This window comes from Heterocephalus glaber, unplaced genomic scaffold (genome assembly GCF_053883595.1).
Source record: "Heterocephalus glaber isolate CG9 unplaced genomic scaffold, H.glaber_assembly_v1.0 deba00001781, whole genome shotgun sequence".
NCBI lineage: Eukaryota > Metazoa > Chordata > Mammalia > Rodentia > Bathyergidae > Heterocephalus > Heterocephalus glaber.
In genome coordinates, this window is record NW_028258467.1 from 5442489 (window position 1) to 5458484 (window position 15996).

At 45.8% G+C, this 15996-nt stretch overlaps 2 protein-coding genes across 5 annotated transcripts in view; one reads left to right on the plus strand and one right to left on the minus strand.

Moving 5' to 3' along the window:
* The window catches only part of Dnaja3 (DnaJ heat shock protein family (Hsp40) member A3), a 44178-nt gene extending 28280 nt beyond the window's left edge, over nucleotides 1–15898 (plus strand). Inside the window, exons 8-12 of one of the 3 annotated variants that reach the window (XM_004864788.3) lie at nucleotides 2603–2731; nucleotides 3832–3947; nucleotides 5019–5116; nucleotides 14051–14164; nucleotides 14758–15898. In XM_004864788.3, the coding sequence (XP_004864845.1) occupies nucleotides 2603–2731; nucleotides 3832–3947; nucleotides 5019–5116; nucleotides 14051–14151 (444 nt within the window). In that variant the 3' untranslated portion in view covers nucleotides 14152–14164; nucleotides 14758–15898. The remainder of the gene's footprint in view (nucleotides 1–2602; nucleotides 2732–3831; nucleotides 3948–5018; nucleotides 5117–14050; nucleotides 14165–14757) is intronic. The other 2 variants (XM_004864789.3, XM_087202685.1) reach the window with 2 other exon arrangements.
* Nmral1 (NmrA like redox sensor 1) overlaps nucleotides 1–15996 on the minus strand; it is a 34670-nt gene that overhangs the window by 6183 nt on the left and 12491 nt on the right. The window contains exon 5 of one of the 2 annotated variants that reach the window (XR_015447878.1): nucleotides 2514–15741. The exons of the other annotated variant lie outside the window; for it this stretch is intronic. The gene's annotated coding sequence lies outside the window, so the exon portion shown is untranslated. The remainder of the gene's footprint in view (nucleotides 1–2513; nucleotides 15742–15996) is intronic. 2 annotated transcript variants of the gene reach the window in all.

Genomic DNA, 15996 nt, shown 5'->3' on the forward strand with positions numbered 1-15996 from the left:
GGTATGAGGTAGGAGCATTGTGGGTGCATGTCCCTTTTTTATTTTTACTTTTTTATTTTGAAATAGGGCCTGGGATTTAGCTCAGTGGCTCCGCCGCCTGCTGCACAAGCCCCAGGTCACAAGTTTGATCCCCGGTACCAAAAAAAAAAAAAGTAGCACAAATGTGATCTCCTTGCTGCTCCTCAGTTAACTACTACCCTGAATTTGGTATTTATCATTTCTACAAGCATGACTTTACTTTTGTAACAAAAAAATCCATCTCATGGTGCCACGCTGGGGAAGCCAGTGCCGTGTTGTGAGGGCACTCAGGCAGCCATCAAGAGCCCCAGACGGGGGCGGGGATTTAGCTCAGTGGTTTATGCCACCTGCTGCGCAACCACAAGGACCTGAGTTTGATCCCTGGAACCAAAAAAAAAGAAAGAACCTGGTCAGGCGAGGTGACCATGCCTCTGGGGAGGCTAAGGCATGAGTATTGCTGTGAGTTCAAGGCCAGCCTGAATTACATAGACTGTCTCATAAAACCAGAACAACAAACAACCCCCCCAAAAAGAAGAACCAGAGCCATATGTGTGAACATGAGATGCCTCAGTTATTAATGATACACCAAAGAAAGCAGGTCCCGAGAGGTTATAGAGGGCAGGACACCATCTACATATTTTCAAGCACATGAGATGGATTTTTTGTTACAAAAGTAAAGTCATGCTTGTAGAAATGATAAATACCAAATTCAGGGTAGTAGTTAACTGAGGAGCAGCAAGGAGGTCACATTTGTGCTATTTTTTATTTTTATTTTTTGGTACCGGCGATCGAACTCGTGACCTGGGGCTTGCGCAGCAGGTGGCGGAGCCACTGAGCTAAATCCCAGGGCCTATTTGTGCTATTTTATTCCCTAAACTACATGTGGCTACACTGTGTTTGCTCTTTAGTTTCAAATTTTTTCTATGATGTGAAATATTTTATAATTTAAATAAAGGCAAAAGGTGGGCCTAGTGTCCCAGTGCCTGTAATTCCAGCTACCAAGACTGAGGCAGGAGGATAGCTTGAACTGAGGAGTTTAGGTCCACCCTGGACAAATACAGTGGTGCCTTGGTTCACGAACTTAGTTCCTTCCACGATTTTGGTTGCAGAACTCGTTCAAGGATTCTGGTTACAACCAAATTGCAAGCATATACTGTTTAGTAAGACCATCTCAAAAAACAAAATGTGCAAGGGCTAGGTTCAATTCCCAGTACTTCAAAAAACAAACCAAACCAATAACAGAAAACAAAGAAAAATAATGTGAAAGGTAAATCTAGACAGAGATTAAAGATGAGGGCAGAGGCTGGGGTTGTAGCTTAGCAGTAGAGCAATTGCCTAACATATGTACGGTCTTGGGTTCAGTCTCGTGTATCACAAAAAAAGAAAGATGAAGGCAGAAGACTGGAAGCCAGTCTGTTAGAAAAGTTTGTTAGAAAATTCAGCTTCTCTTCCCATCTAATAATAGAGAAAAGATAGAGAGAAACATTGAGGGCAGAGAATATACAAATACACAGAAAATATATTTATAAAATGAAATAAATTCCAGTGTTGCCAGTCAGCTTTGTTTCTTTTTGGGTTTTGTTATTTTTGAGACAGGGTCTCACTATGTAGTCCAGGCTGGCCTTGAACTCACGGTGATCCTCCTGCTTCAGCCTCCTGAGTGCTGGTATTACAGGTGTGCACCACCCCTCGCCTGGCTCTCTGAGTCAGTTTTGAGGGTACTTTGTATTGAATAACCATCTGCAAGAAAAATCATTTTCACTTTTGAAAATATATCAGTCTGGGGCCGGGGATTTAGCTCAGTGGTTTCATCTCCTGCTGAGCAAGTGCAAGGACCTGAGTTCGATCCCCGGTACCAAAAAAAAAGAAAATATATTAATCTGTTTCTCCATTCTTTCTAATAAAGTAAAATTTTAAAATAGTGTTCAGGGCCGGGGATTTAACTCAGTGGCACCACGCCTGCCTTGCAAGCAGAAGGTCCTAAGTTCGATCCCCGGTGACGAAAAAATTAAATTTAAAATAAATAAAAATAATGTTCAAATGGCCAGTTTTTATTCTTATTTTCCTTTACAATTTGTTTTTTGTTTTTTGAGACAGGGTCTTGCTATGTGGTTCAGGTTGACCTTGAACTAACCATGTAGCCCAGGCTGGCCTTACAATCCTCTTGCCTCAGCCTCCTGACTACTGGGATACAGGCATATGCCATTACTCCCAGTTCCTTTTTCAACTGAATGATGTGGTGCAATCTGAAGAAACCTAGACCTTGTTTCATTGAGGGTGTGGTTGTAGAGTCTGTGGCTCCCTTGAGCTGTGGGGTGCTGTCTCCCATTGGCGAGTGCATCTTTCAATGCTGTGCTTTAAGCATTGAAGGTCAGGGCCGGGGATTTAGCTCAGTGGTTTCGCCACCTGCTGCGCAAGCGCAAGGACCCGAGTTCAATCCCTGTTACCACAAAAAAAAAAAACACTGAAGGTGGTAAAGCATGTGAAGTTCTGACCTTGGGCCTCATGAGACGTGCAGCTCATGTTCAGCCTTAGCCAGGGCTTCTTTGGTGGTCATGCTCGTCTTGTGTTTATTTGGCCTTAGGTGCAGAAAAGCCCCGTGTTCCGGAGGGACGGCGCGGACATCCACTCCGACCTATTTATTTCTATAGCTCAGGCTCTTCTTGGGGGGTCAGCCAGAGCTCAGGGCCTGTATGAGACAATCAATGTGACGGTAAGAGGACATGGGACATATTTGGCTCTCTGGTACTTTGTTGCTCTTTTCTCTGAAATGGAGAATGGATGACATGGTCTGAAATCTGTGAACATCAAGTATGTCAGGAATGCCGAGGGGAGAAGAGGCTTGAGGGCAGGCACTGGGAGGTTTAGGCTGTTCTTGGGTGAGAATCACAGCTCAGGACTTGCTGTATGATCAGTATGGAGAGTAGTTCTTTGCCATCCCCTCCTCTACAGGTCAGCAGGCCTGAGGACTGGGTCCACACGTGACACAAGGTGCACTATTGTAGTAGGTGCTCTGTGCTGGTCTGGCTATGAGAGCAGATGCCCCTAAGGCTGTATCTCCTCCCTTTAGCCACCTCAGATTTTAGTAGCAGCCACAATGGACATCCTCCTGTGTCCACCCATACCTCTCATTCCCATGTCCAGGTCTACTACTGTTTTGTGTTTGCCTCAGGGCCTTCTACACCTTCTGTGTGCAAGGGACTTTGGGGTGGCCTCTTCCCAGGAGGTGGACCCAGTGTATACATTGTCCTGCCTGTGCTCCTAGGTCTGTCTCTGGTTTTGATGTTGTTTGTTTGTTTGTTTTTGTTTTTGTTTTTTTGGAGACAGGGTCTCACCATATAGTTCAGGCTACCCTTGAACTCACTATGATGTAGCCCAGCTTGAACTCATAGTGATCTTTCTGCCTCAGCCTCCCAAGTGCTGGAATTACAAGCATGTGCCACCATGCTCAGCAGCTCTCATATGTTCTCCCCTCACTTTCTAGGCCTATGGCACTAAACTCTTAACCTCAAGACCCTGTCATAGTTTCTGCTCTGGGCAGATTGCAGCTCGGCCAGTTTCCATGTGGTTGCTGTCAGGCTTGCTGCAGATACCTGCGTATAAGTCCTTTTTAAGGAGTTCTTTCAAGATTGTCTTTGTGGGGCTGGAGATGTAGCTTAGTGGTGAAGCACTTGCCTAGCATGTGCAACCCTAGGTTCAATCCTCAGTCCTGCCAAAAAAAATAAAGGAAAAAAAGATTCTCTCTGCATAGTGAAAAGGTTTACTTTGCGACAGTGAGGAACAGGGAACATTACCACTTTCTTTTCTCTATAGATCCCCCCTAGGATGCAGACAGACCAGACGATTCGCTTGACTGGGAAAGGAATCCCCCGGATTAACAGCTATGGCTATGGCGACCACTACATTCATGTCAAGATCAGAGTTCCAACGTAAGTTCTGCGAAAGCACCAGACCCTGCACACACTCATCTACCAAGTGAGTACCCACTGAGTCTTTCATCTGCCAGACCTGCACCCAGCACTTAAGGTGCCTGTGAGCTCTTGGCTTGGGCAGCTGCCTTCTCTCACGAAGTTGGATGTGTCCCAGCCTTGTCCACTTCACAGATAAATCAGAGATGCTGAGCTCTTGCTGTCTTTTTTTATTTTGAGACCAGGCTTTACTATATAGTTCAGGCTGGCCTTGAACTCACTGTGTAGCCCAGGCTGGCCTCGAACTTGTGGCGATCCTCCTGCCTCAGTGTCCTGAGTCCTGGGATTATAGGCATGTGCTACCACACCTGGCTTGTTCTTGCTGTCTTGTAGGCAGAATGCTGTGGGCACCCTGTCAGGGTGTATCCAGCTCCTCTTTGGAGGCCAGTTTCTGGCACTTGTTCTTTTTGTGAGATTAGATTTTTTTTTTTTTTTTTTTTTTCAGTACCGGGGATCGAACTCAGGACCTTGCGCTTGCGAGGCAGGCGACGGAACCACTGAGTTAAATACCCGGCCAGTGAGATAATTTTTTACCTGCTTCACAGGCATTTGTGATACCCTCTCTCCCCACCTTCATCACCTACAAATTGTATCTAGCACACAGCATAGTAATGGTTGTTTAAACAACTTGGGTGTTTTAGAAGCTTGCTTTTCTCTATTTTTCCCCCCAGTACTGAGGATTGAACCTAGGTCCTTCACACTGAGCTACATTCCCAGCCCTTTTTGTTTTTTATTTTGAGACATAAAAAGTCTGTGTCACTGTGTTGCCTGCCTAGGCTGAGGTCCAAATTGTGATCCTCCTGCCTCAGTCTCCCAGAGTACTGGGATTACCAGTTTGCACCACTGTGCCATGGTGGGAGGTCTTCTTTACAGGAGTTTGAGGGGGTGACCTCAAGTTATTAATGTAGTGTATACCTCTCCCTCGTTGGGGTCCCACTTTTCCACATACTGAAGTTCTTGGCTACAGCATGCTTGTCTGTGGAAGAGCTGCCCATAGGAAGTGCTTGGCCACTAACTGTGCTGGGTCCACAGGAGACTAACAAGCCGGCAACAGAACCTGATCCTGAGCTACGCTGAGGATGAGACTGATGTGGAGGGAACAGTGAATGGTGTCACCCATACAAGCACAGGTAAGGGGTTTGGAGGTATCATGGCTGCACAATGGGGCCTACACGTTTCTTGGAAGGTAGACAGTTTGGAACAGTGTGTTGGGGATCCTCCTTGGGGGTCTTGATGAAGCCCCAAAAAGTACTGTTGAAGGAGTGGTCCTGGGGGCAGGAACAGCTGGTGTAGAGCAGGGGCCCCCAGTGAAAGCTTTTTTCCCTTCTCTGCATGCATCTGTGTGCTGAGGAAAGTGCTGGGGTGATTCCTGCCAGGCAGCTCTGTATCTCAGAGCTGGTGTTCTGAGTTCTAGCCTTGGTTCTGCCACTTGCCTCGTGACCTTGGGCACTTCCCCACCATGAGAGTTTCTTGTAACAACTTAAGGAAAAGATGAACTGGAGAAATTTGTGCATTCTTGGGCCTGAACCCTTGGCCAGGATTGCAGAATGTCTGATAAACAGCAATCACAGCATAACAACCCTATCAGAGGACTCAGTCTGCCTTTTAGACCAGATTAACTTTGAAGGTATCCTGCAGTGAATAAATGTCATTTACCTGAGCTCATGTGCTATGGTTTGTTGGAGGAGTGTGGTTGGATATTGGTGACTTGATGTCAGCATACCTGGTGGCTGAAGCTTTGGGCATGGCATCTGCAGGTGCAGTCCCTCTTTTTTTTTTTTTTTGAGACAGAGTCTTGCTTTGTAATGCAGGCTTGCCTTGAGCTCACTATGTTGCTCAGGGTGGCCTCAAACTCATGGTGATGCTCCTGCCTCAGCCTCCCAAGTGCTGGGAATACCTGCTTGTGCCACCATGTCCGGCTCAGTCCCTCATCTGTGGGAAATGGGAGCCTCTTAATTGGGACCTTGCATAGGTCAGGACAGGCTCTGCCCAGGAGGTCACTGTCTCAGACTGCATCTTTCTTACTCCTTAAGTCATTTTGTCAGGCTCATAGATCAAGTTCTTAGAACTGGAATAGCCTTAGAATAGTGTATGGTAATTCACAGCAAGTGTTCAAAGCTGGGAGCAGGTTTTCCAGTGAAATGGAGACTTTGGTCTTAGAGTTCTGGAGGTAGAGGCAGAGGCAGAGGAAGGAGGGGAGTCCTAGCTGCAACCAGTTTTGGTGGAATTTCATTGAAATTTGTTCTGGACAAGGGGTCAGAGATCCTCTGAAAAAGCACCCATTACAAATCCTGTTATCCACATGGTTTCATGGCGTAATGGTGAGCACTCTGGACTCTGAATCCAACAAATCCTGTCTGTACCCCAACCAATCACTGAATGGCTCTTATTTTAATTGTTGGGAGCATACACTTTCCTCTTTTGTTCTTTTTATTATTCCTCCTTCTCCTCTTTCTCCTCTTCTTCCTCTTTCTCTTCCTCCTTCTCTGTCTTTCATCTTTCTCTTTTTTCTTTTTTTGGTTTTTTTGAGAAAGGATCTCACTCTGTAGTTCAGGCTGGTCTTGAACTCACTATGTAGCCAAGGCTGCCCTTAAACTTAGGGCAGTCCTCCTCCCTCAGCCTCCTGAGTGCTGGGATTACAGGCATATGACACCATGCCCAGCATTTTCTTCTTCTTCTTCTGACTGGGTCTTGCTAAGTAGCTAATTTGCACAAGTTCTGGTTGAACTTGGGATCCTCTTGCCTCAGCCTCCAGAGTGCTAGAATTACAAGCGTGTACTATCACACTGGCTTTTCTAAGTAATACTTTCAGAACTAATAAGGAAGTGAGACTAGTTATTCTACAGTACTGATTGTCTACTTCTAGCTTGTCTTTCCTGAAAGCCATGTGTTCCTGCAGTTGTGTGACATGTGATATTTGTTTACACAGCTGTTTTCCCTTCCTGTCCACTAAAAAACTCAAAGGATAGATGTTTCACCACCTTAGAATGTTGGGTATTAGTGGCCCCTCAGATTCTTTAAAAAACTTTTTTTGTACTGGGGATCAAACCCAGGAGCACTCTACCACGGAGCTACATCATCCACCATTTTTGGTTTTTTATTTATTTTTATTTTTTGGTACTGGAGATCGAACTCGGGACCTTGCGCTTGTGAGGCAGGCTCCAGAACCACTGAGCTAAATCCCGGCCCCCATTTTTGGTTGTTTTTTTTTTTTTTTGGTACTGGGGATCAAACTCGGGTCCTCAGCTTGTGAGGCAGGCACCAGAACCACTGAGCTAAATCCCCGGCCCCATTTTTGTTTTTTTATTCTGAGAGGGTCTCACTAAGTTGCCAGCCAGGACTCAAACTTGCCATCCTCCTGGCTTAGCCTCCATAAGTGATGGGATTACAGATGTGTGCCACCCTGCCCAGCCCAGTTGTTTCGAACCCTCTCTGATATCTGAGAGTTGATTATTATAGTCAGCATCCTTGGAACCTTTGTAATTTTGCGGGGAGGGTTCCTTGTCCTGGTGATGAGTTTCTTTCATTCAGCCAGATATATTAGGAGCCTTCTATGTGCCAGAAACTTTGTAAACTCTTCTGAAATTCTTCATGGCATAGTTTTATTAAATACAACATAACCTTAATATATGTATTGGATGCATATCTGAAAAATTGCTAATAAAGTAAAATAGGTATACCAAATTAGATTTCTTCCTAAATGGCATTTACTCTTAGATTTGGCTGTATGTGGTATATGTGGTATACTCCTGTAATCTGTAATCCCACCTACATGGGAGGCTAAAGTAGGATTGCGAGTTTCAGGCCAGCCTGGACAACTTAGTGAGACTCTGTCTCAGAAAGGACTGAGGATGCAGCTGAGTGGTAGAGTGCCCCCAGATTGGATCCCCAGTATGGGGGGAATAATCTTCCTGGGTTTGCTTTGAAAAATATATTGTCAGTGTGCCGCTGTGAAAAAGGTTACTTTTACAATCCACATGAAAATATTACACTGCATATAAAATATTACAGTGGACTTTTGAGTAACTTCACTAACAGCAGGTTTTATTTATTTAAGTATATTCACCCTGAATTTCTTATTTCAAGAATTGAGCACAACTAGAATGGTTTGGTTTGGAGACAGTTCTTGCTATGTAGCCCAGAGTAGCCTTGATCTCACGATCCTCCGGCCTCAGCCTCTGGAGTGCCACCACACTTGGGTTTTTATTTTTGCTTTTATTTTGTATTTATTATTGCGGTACTGAAAATCAAACCCATGCACATGCTACACAAACACTGTCATTGAGCTACATCCCCAGCTCTTATTTATTTTAATTTAATTAATTAAAGTTTGTTTATTTGTTTATTTTGAGACAGGCTCGCTACATTGCCCAAGCTGGCTTTGAACTTGTGATCCTTCTGTCTCAGCCTCCTAAATAGTTGGGATTATAGGCATGTGTCACTGTACCCAACTAAATTTTCTTCTCCCCCTGCCCTCCCCCTCATTCCCTCCCTCCTCCCTCCTCCCCCATTCTCCTCCCCTCTCTTTCCTCTTTCTCCACTCCTTCTCCCTCCTCTCCTACTCCTCCTCTGCCCTCTCCTTCCTTCTCTACCTTGCTTCCTCCTCCTTTTGTGATGCAGGGGGTCAAATCCAGGGCTTATGCACTTGTGAAGGAATCTCATTGCCCCTGAGTCCCCAGCCCATACAACTAAGAGGTTGGTTTTTTTTGGTACCAGAGATCGATACTGGGGACCTTGCACTTGCAAGGCAGACAACGGAAACACTGAGCTAAATCCCCAGCCCCAACTAAGAGTTTTATTGGATGCAATTTGCATTCCATGAACTACTGTTCATGAGGTAAAGGCATACTCATTTTTTGGCTCCCTGTGGTGCTGAGGCTTAAACCCAAGGCCTCACACACACTAGAAAGTACTCTTAACCATTGAGCCATATCCCACATCCTCATGTCCTCCTGTCATTTTTTTTTTTTCTGTCACTTTTTTAAAGTTTGTTTTTTTGGTGCCAGAGCTGGAACTCAGGACCTTGCATTTGCGAGACAGGTGCAGTGCCACTGAGCTAAATCCCCGGCCCAAGTTTGATTTATTTTAAATTTTATTACTCCATGAGTTTGAAGTACATAATGGTAACATTCAGCATGTGGAGTTGGTACATGTGCATAACACGTCTTTATCATGTTATTTTGTAGTAGCCTTTAAGAGCTGCAGATGTGGCTCAGTGGTAGAGTGCTTGTATGTTGAGGCCCTGGTTTCAATCCCCACCACTACAAAAACGACCACCAACATGTGAGTTACAGCATCATTAGAGACTGGTGAGTCTCTCACAGGTACACATATGTTCCTGAATATCCTTGAAGATTTGTTTTCATAACAGGAAGGTTTTGGGTTTGTTTTGGTGGGTGGATTGAATCCAGGGCCTTGCCTTGCTCATGCTAAGTGTGTGCTCTGCCACTGATTTGTATTCCCAGGCCCCAGTCTAAAATTTTTGATGAGTTTAGTATCTCTTTTTTGTTGCTGTTTTTGTTTTGAAACAGTCTCTCTGTGTATGGTTCAAGCTGGCTTTGAACTCACTGTGTAGGCTGGCTGGAAACTCATAGGTATCCTTCTGCCTCAGCCTCTCAAGTGCTTGATTAAAGGCATGCACCATCACACCCAGCAACCGTTGTTTATTTATTTTTGTTTTCTGATGTAGCTGCTGAAAACCTTAGTTAATAGCTGAGTCTCTTTCAGCCTGTGAACCAGAAGGACTGTCTAGGGTGCTTGGGAACTCTGAGTGGTTGCCGGACCCCACAGGTAGATACATCTTCTAACAAAAAGACTCAGGGATATGGGAGCAATTTGTGGTTACTATGTGACATTTTGAGTTAGAGATAACAGTGAGGCTTATTCTTTTTCTTTGTGGATCCATATTCTTGTGATCTGTCACACACAAACATACACATTTAGCTGTAAGTGTAGAAACATTGTGCAACACAATACAAAGTGATTGGGGATCATACTCTCCATTTGTCTTCTCCAACTTGCCTGAAGATGCAGTGTGGACATCCTCCTTATACAAGGCAAAGGCAAGAGGAAGATGAGGGAGACCACACATAAAGAGAGTGGGAGGCACCCTGATCCTGCTGTATAGCTTGTGTCTGAGCAAAGGCTGCACCTCCACTCTGGGATGTCCGTTCCTCAGAAAGCATATCCAGGTCCTGTTGGCCTGTGTTCCTGCCCACAAGTGTTTATTTAGCATTTTCTCCATGCTGATACAGCCCTTGCCTCCTTCAAGCATATAGTATAACCAGGCAACATAAGCACTAAAGAACCTTTCCCTCTAAATAAGTGTTAGATCTGTCTCCTGACACCAGGAGTTGTGTTTCAGTGGAAAAAAACATGTGGAATCTAAAAGTGATACAGATTTGTGGAATGGATGTCATCTGGTTTTTCTTCCCTTGATATCACATTACATACACCTGCCCAGCAGCTCTGCCCTGGAATCCCTGCCTTAGTAAACTAGAATGTCTCTTCTTCTTATCCCTGGTGGCTTACCCAGTGACTGCCTCCCAGTAACACTAGCTGTGTTTATTTGGATTTGTTTTCCTAACCACGGGCTGAGAAGTGCTCTGGAGAGATGGACACAAAATCCCTTCTCTAGAAGACTATGCCTTGGGCTGGGGATTTAGCTCAGTGGTTCCGAGGCCTGCTACGAAAGCACAAGGTCCCGAGTTCGATACCCAGTACCAAAAAAAAAAAAAGACTATGCCTAGTCTGTCAGGAAGTCTTGGATCTTCAGAGTACTCCTCCACCTCTCTTTGTATCTCAGGTGCTTGAGCTGCTCTCCTTTTGCTATGGTCACTGGCTGAAGACAGAGTAGGAGTGCTGTATGGTGCCTTCCAGCTGGAGTGGCTTCCATGGAGAGTAGTTCCTGTTTATTCTAAAGTGCAGATAGTGTGTAGTGTGTACCAGCCTTACTTAAAGAAGCTCTGGAAGTAAAGCATTCACATTTGTGTCCTGGGGCTGGGGATTTAGCTCAGTGGTTTCACCACCTGCTGCACAAGTGCAAGAACCCGAGTTTGATCCCCAGTGCCAACAAAAACAAAAACAACAACACATTTGTGTCCTGAGTACCAAAGTCATCCTGCAGGGAGGTCCCTCCTCCCCCAGTTAGTCCTCAGAAATCAGGGCTTGAAGAGAGAAAAGGTAGTGTATTTATAGATCTGATTATCTGTGTGCAGTGCTCACAGCTGGCCACTGGCATTTGGTTCAGAATTTCAAAGACAGTTCTTCATGTCCTTTGACTTCCTTGACAGTAAACCTATTTCCATAGGAGCCATAGCCCATTAATCCTTTTTACAATAGAGACAGCTAAGGTGAACTTGGTGGCACATGCCTATAATCCTAGCTACTTGGGAGGCTCACAAGTTTGGGGGCAGCCTGGGTAACTTAGTGAGATCTTGTCTAAAAAAATAAAATGGGCCGTGGATCTAGCCCAGTGGTGGAGTGCCTGCCTACTATGTGTATGAGGTGCTGGGTTTACCCCTCTGTAACAACAGAAAAACAAGATAAAGTAGGGACAGGTAAGACTTTCTGGTTGTACGAGGTGAGACAAATTTCAGGGTGCATGTGTAGGTTTTGTTGTTTTGTTTTTGTGCTCCCTGAACCACTAACCAGCTAACTAGGTATTTGTTTTAAGTCTCCCAGACTTTGACCATCTGGCTCAAGTACAGCGCTGCCCATGGGGCACAAACCATTTGTTGACCTTTGGGTGACAGGAACGGCAGAGTTAAGGAAGGAAGGAGACAACAGTCACTGAGTGTTTTGTTTTGTTTTTTTCACTGAGTGTTTTTGTGCCCCACTTGGACTAGTTAGGAGTTTGGGTTCTGATATGAGATGATTCATGTTCCAGTTCTATCGTTATTAGCTATAAAGCTTTAGGCAAATTACTTCATCTCTTTGAACCTCAGTTTCTCCATCTGTAAATTTGAGATAATAGCAGTACTGTCTCCTAGGGTTTGTGTGATTAAATGAGTTCAGATAGGTAGAGCCTGTGACATGGTGTCTGGCGTATATTAGACGCTCTACCAGGGATAATTACGTCCCCATCAACTCAACGGCGAACACTGGATGAAAGCTGGGGAGAGGTCGGAAACTTGACTGAGATCTGTGTTCAACTGGCTATACTCAGAAGAGAATCATGCAACACAAAGTCTGGTACAAGGAGGCTGAATACAACTCAGATGCACTGGGGCTTAGCACATACTGATTCAAATCGATTTCCCTTCACTGGAGAGTAAGTCAGTAGATTATTGATGGTGGGACACACTCCCACATACTACATGATTTGCCATCTGTTTACTGGGGACATAACAAAATTCAAAACTCGTGATCTCCTTGTCTTAGGAGGCCCATGAGTGATGGAAACATGTGGTTTGTAGACTTGTGTTAGGAGAGTCCTTTTTGTAAAAAAGATGTGAATAACAGGGAGGGTGCTGCTCATGGGGCCTGGAGGGTACTGTGCAAGGCGTGGTCCTCGTCTGTGGACCCCTGGAGCCTAGACATGGCCCAGCTGCATTAGTAATTGTCTAGATCTTACTCAGCGAGAGACACATCTGAGCTCTGTGAGTGCCAGATCAGAGGAGTGAGCTGTGCCCCCACTCTGTGCTGTACCAAGAGAACCCTACCTAGTCCTGCTCAGAGACCTGTCACCCAGAGCTTTGGGCCTCTCGCATCTAACTCAGACTGAGCTCTTGGGGACCATGACTGTTTACACTGTGTTGTGCACTGTGTAAAGTATGTGTCTTGGCACATTAAAAACATGCCCTAGCTGGGAATGGTGGTGCATGCCTGCAATCCCAGCACTTGGGAGGCTGAGGCAGGAGGATTTCAAGTTCAGGGCCAACCTGGGCTATTTAGTGAGACCCTGTCAAACAAAAACAAACAGAAATAAAGTTAGCTGCAGTTTGAAATGCTGATACAGGTCTGTACTCTTAACTCACAGGAAAATTTGGCCCTCAGCCAGGCATAGTGGTGTGAACTTGTGATCCCAGCACTTGGGAGGCTGAGGCAGGAGGTTCACCATGAGTTCGAGGCCAGCCTGGGTTACACAGTGAGTTCAAGACCAGTCTTAACAACTACATAGCAAGCTGGGGATTTAGCTCAGTAGTGCTAAGCCTACCTCGAAAACACAAGGTCCTGAGTTCAATCCGAAGTACGGGGGTGGGGGGCGGTATACACAGGACATAGCAAGACTATCTTGGGGGGAAAATGTTTTTTGGCCCTCAGTACCTGTGACTGGCAAATCTTTAAGGCATCTGTGCAGCAGAGTTCTTCTAGTCTTGGCCTGGGGTCTATAGCTACCCTTTTCCTGGAGCAGTCAGGGTTAGGGGCCAGATGTGGGGGAAGTTGCTTGGGAAATAACAGTCCCACCTGGTGTTGTGATACCTGAGATGAAGTGCATGTATCAGAAGATTCTGCATGGCCATTGGTCCCTCGCTCAGTATCTTGGGCATGTCATGTGTATACATGCATAATACAGAATCTGGTTAGTGGGCCTAAAGATGGGCTCTTATCTTGGTGTGCACTTTCTTAAAGCCAGTAGCACAGTGGTTAAGAGCTTGGGTTTGAACTCATTTCTACCTCTTGTTTGCTGGCTCTGGAACCTCAAGTAAATCACCTAACTTCTCTATGTCCCCATTGTTTTTCCCCATCTGTGAAATTTACCTGAAAGGTAAACTAAGGATTAGATGAGCCAATGTTTGTAAACCAAGTGGCGTGCCTGGAAAGGATGTAGCATATAGCTCTGTTTTTGTGACTCTTGTTCAGATTAGCAACAGCTGGTCATTGTTCGTCTGTTTCTTGTTTCCTGTTTGGGTCCATGACTTAAGCAGTTGGAACACAATAAGACTGAGTGGTCCAATTGCTTCAGTCTGACAAGTGTAGTGGCCTTTGCCAGCTTGGCAGTGGCCCCTTCTCTTCTTAGGGTGGTGGTTGGTTGTCTGGCATGGGTCGGTAGGGCCGGGAATGTGTATGATGGGTGGAGGTGTATGCCCTTGACCCTGGTTCTTTCTGCTGTTTGTGCCCAGGTGGCAGGACCATGGATAGCTCCACAGGAAGCAAGGCTAGGCGTGAGGCTGGGGAGGACGAGGGATTCCTTTCCAAACTTAAGAAAATGTTTACCTCCTGATATCCCAGCTGAGGTAGGAAAAGCCGTGAGGTTTCTTCCCTTTGTTTCCCTATATGAACTAATCCCTGTTTTCTCTCACTTTAATCAACATCATACCCACCCTACCCCACCCCAGGAGTTGGAAGAGGTACAGTCCAAGTCATGGTAAATCTGGCATCCTTTCAGCCCTTAGAAGCAGAATGTGGGGCAGTCAGTCAGTACCAGGCTGGACTGGGCTATAATGTCCAGCCTCTTAGGTTTGAACTCAGTTCAAACTCGTTTCTGCCTCATAGCCCTTCTTAACCAGTTCTCAGGGGCTTTCAGTTCCACAGTGGTGGGACCAGCTTGCCTACGGTCACAAAGGGAAAACTGTGGCGGAGCCAGGCCTAGAACTCAGATCCCCTCCACCCCTCTTGGGCTTTGTAGCTTTCCATCCTGCTTGGGCAGGGCAGCGCTGCAAACCTGGGGGCAGCTGCAGGGTACTGCTCTTGCATTGTGATATCCTGTTGTTTGTGCTTGCCCTTGGTACTGGGGCTCTTGACCCTGTCTTGGCACAGCCACTCTACAGGGATTAGTGATGTGATCCTACTGGGATGTGAAATGTAACTATTTATCTCCTTGGCTCAGGAAAACGATCCACTGGAAACTAGGCTGGGAGCAACAGTCCTTCCTTGTGGCCAGGTCTCAGAGACATGAGGATTCCAGAGCAGCAGTACAGAGCCCTCTCAACTGCCAGGAAACACCACATGATAAGACATTTCTGCACAGAAAGGTCACAGTGGACAGCCCCTGGGCAGTGAATGTAGCACCTGAGGGCTGGTGAAGCTTCCCGTTTCATGAGTAGGTGATGCACCTCTTCTGGCTCAGGCAGGGTAAGACAGCTGGACACTTCTTCTGGCACTAAAACTCTAGTTTGGAATCAAATGTGGAGAGCTTAAAGAATTAAAGGTCATGCTTTCAGCTTAAAAATGAAGGCTTAAACCGCAGCAGGGTGTGAAGTGATTCATTTCCCTCTCAGCAAACCTCCAGGTCCTGGAATGAGGACTTCCTGACAGGTCGTCTTCATCAGGAACAGGGCTGCACACCCCACCAGAGCTATCATCCCCCAACAGGCTCTGCCCAGGCCTCCTCTTGGAGTTTGTTTTTAATTTCCCAAGGTACCAACCAGCTGGAAAGTGTGTGCCCTGGAGAGGCACCCAAAGGGCCACAGGGTCCCTGGAAGTTCTACTTGTCAAGACAGACAGACCCTTTCACCCCACAAGATGGCAGCCAGCCCCGACTTGAATTCTGTAATTCTAGCTGAGTGCGTGGAGCTCCTGCACTTCCAAGCCGCAGACACTGGGCCATGCTGGGCAGACATCAGTCACCTTGGAAACTTGGAACTATGCCAGCCAGTGACTTGGCTCTCACCTACACTGTAACATGTATTTTCCAAAGTGTGCTTAAATTATTCAGTGCTAAGAATCATTGTCTTCTCTTGTGTAAATGTGTGTTCAAGAGAGGAAAATAGTCCAAGCTAGTGAAGGTTCCCTACCTTGCAGCCAGGCCAAATGCCCTGTCCCCAGCCTCTGCTATAGCACACTGCAGTTGCCACGTGGTTCACAGTCCTCCCTAGTGTAAAACAGGTTAATGAAGAACATTTCTCAGTAGTTCCCCTTTTTCTTTATAATTTACAAAATTAAAGATTAGTGTCTGATTTAATTATGTAAAATGATTCTGTATCAATGTAAATAAGATTATCTTCTGCAAAAGATCTTTAAAACCTAAACTGTGGTCATTTCTTCTTTGAAAGAGGTCAGTGGCTGGAGGTGACTAGAGAGGCAGCTGGTTTCATCCAGGTGGATCCTGGGCACCAACAGTGCTGAC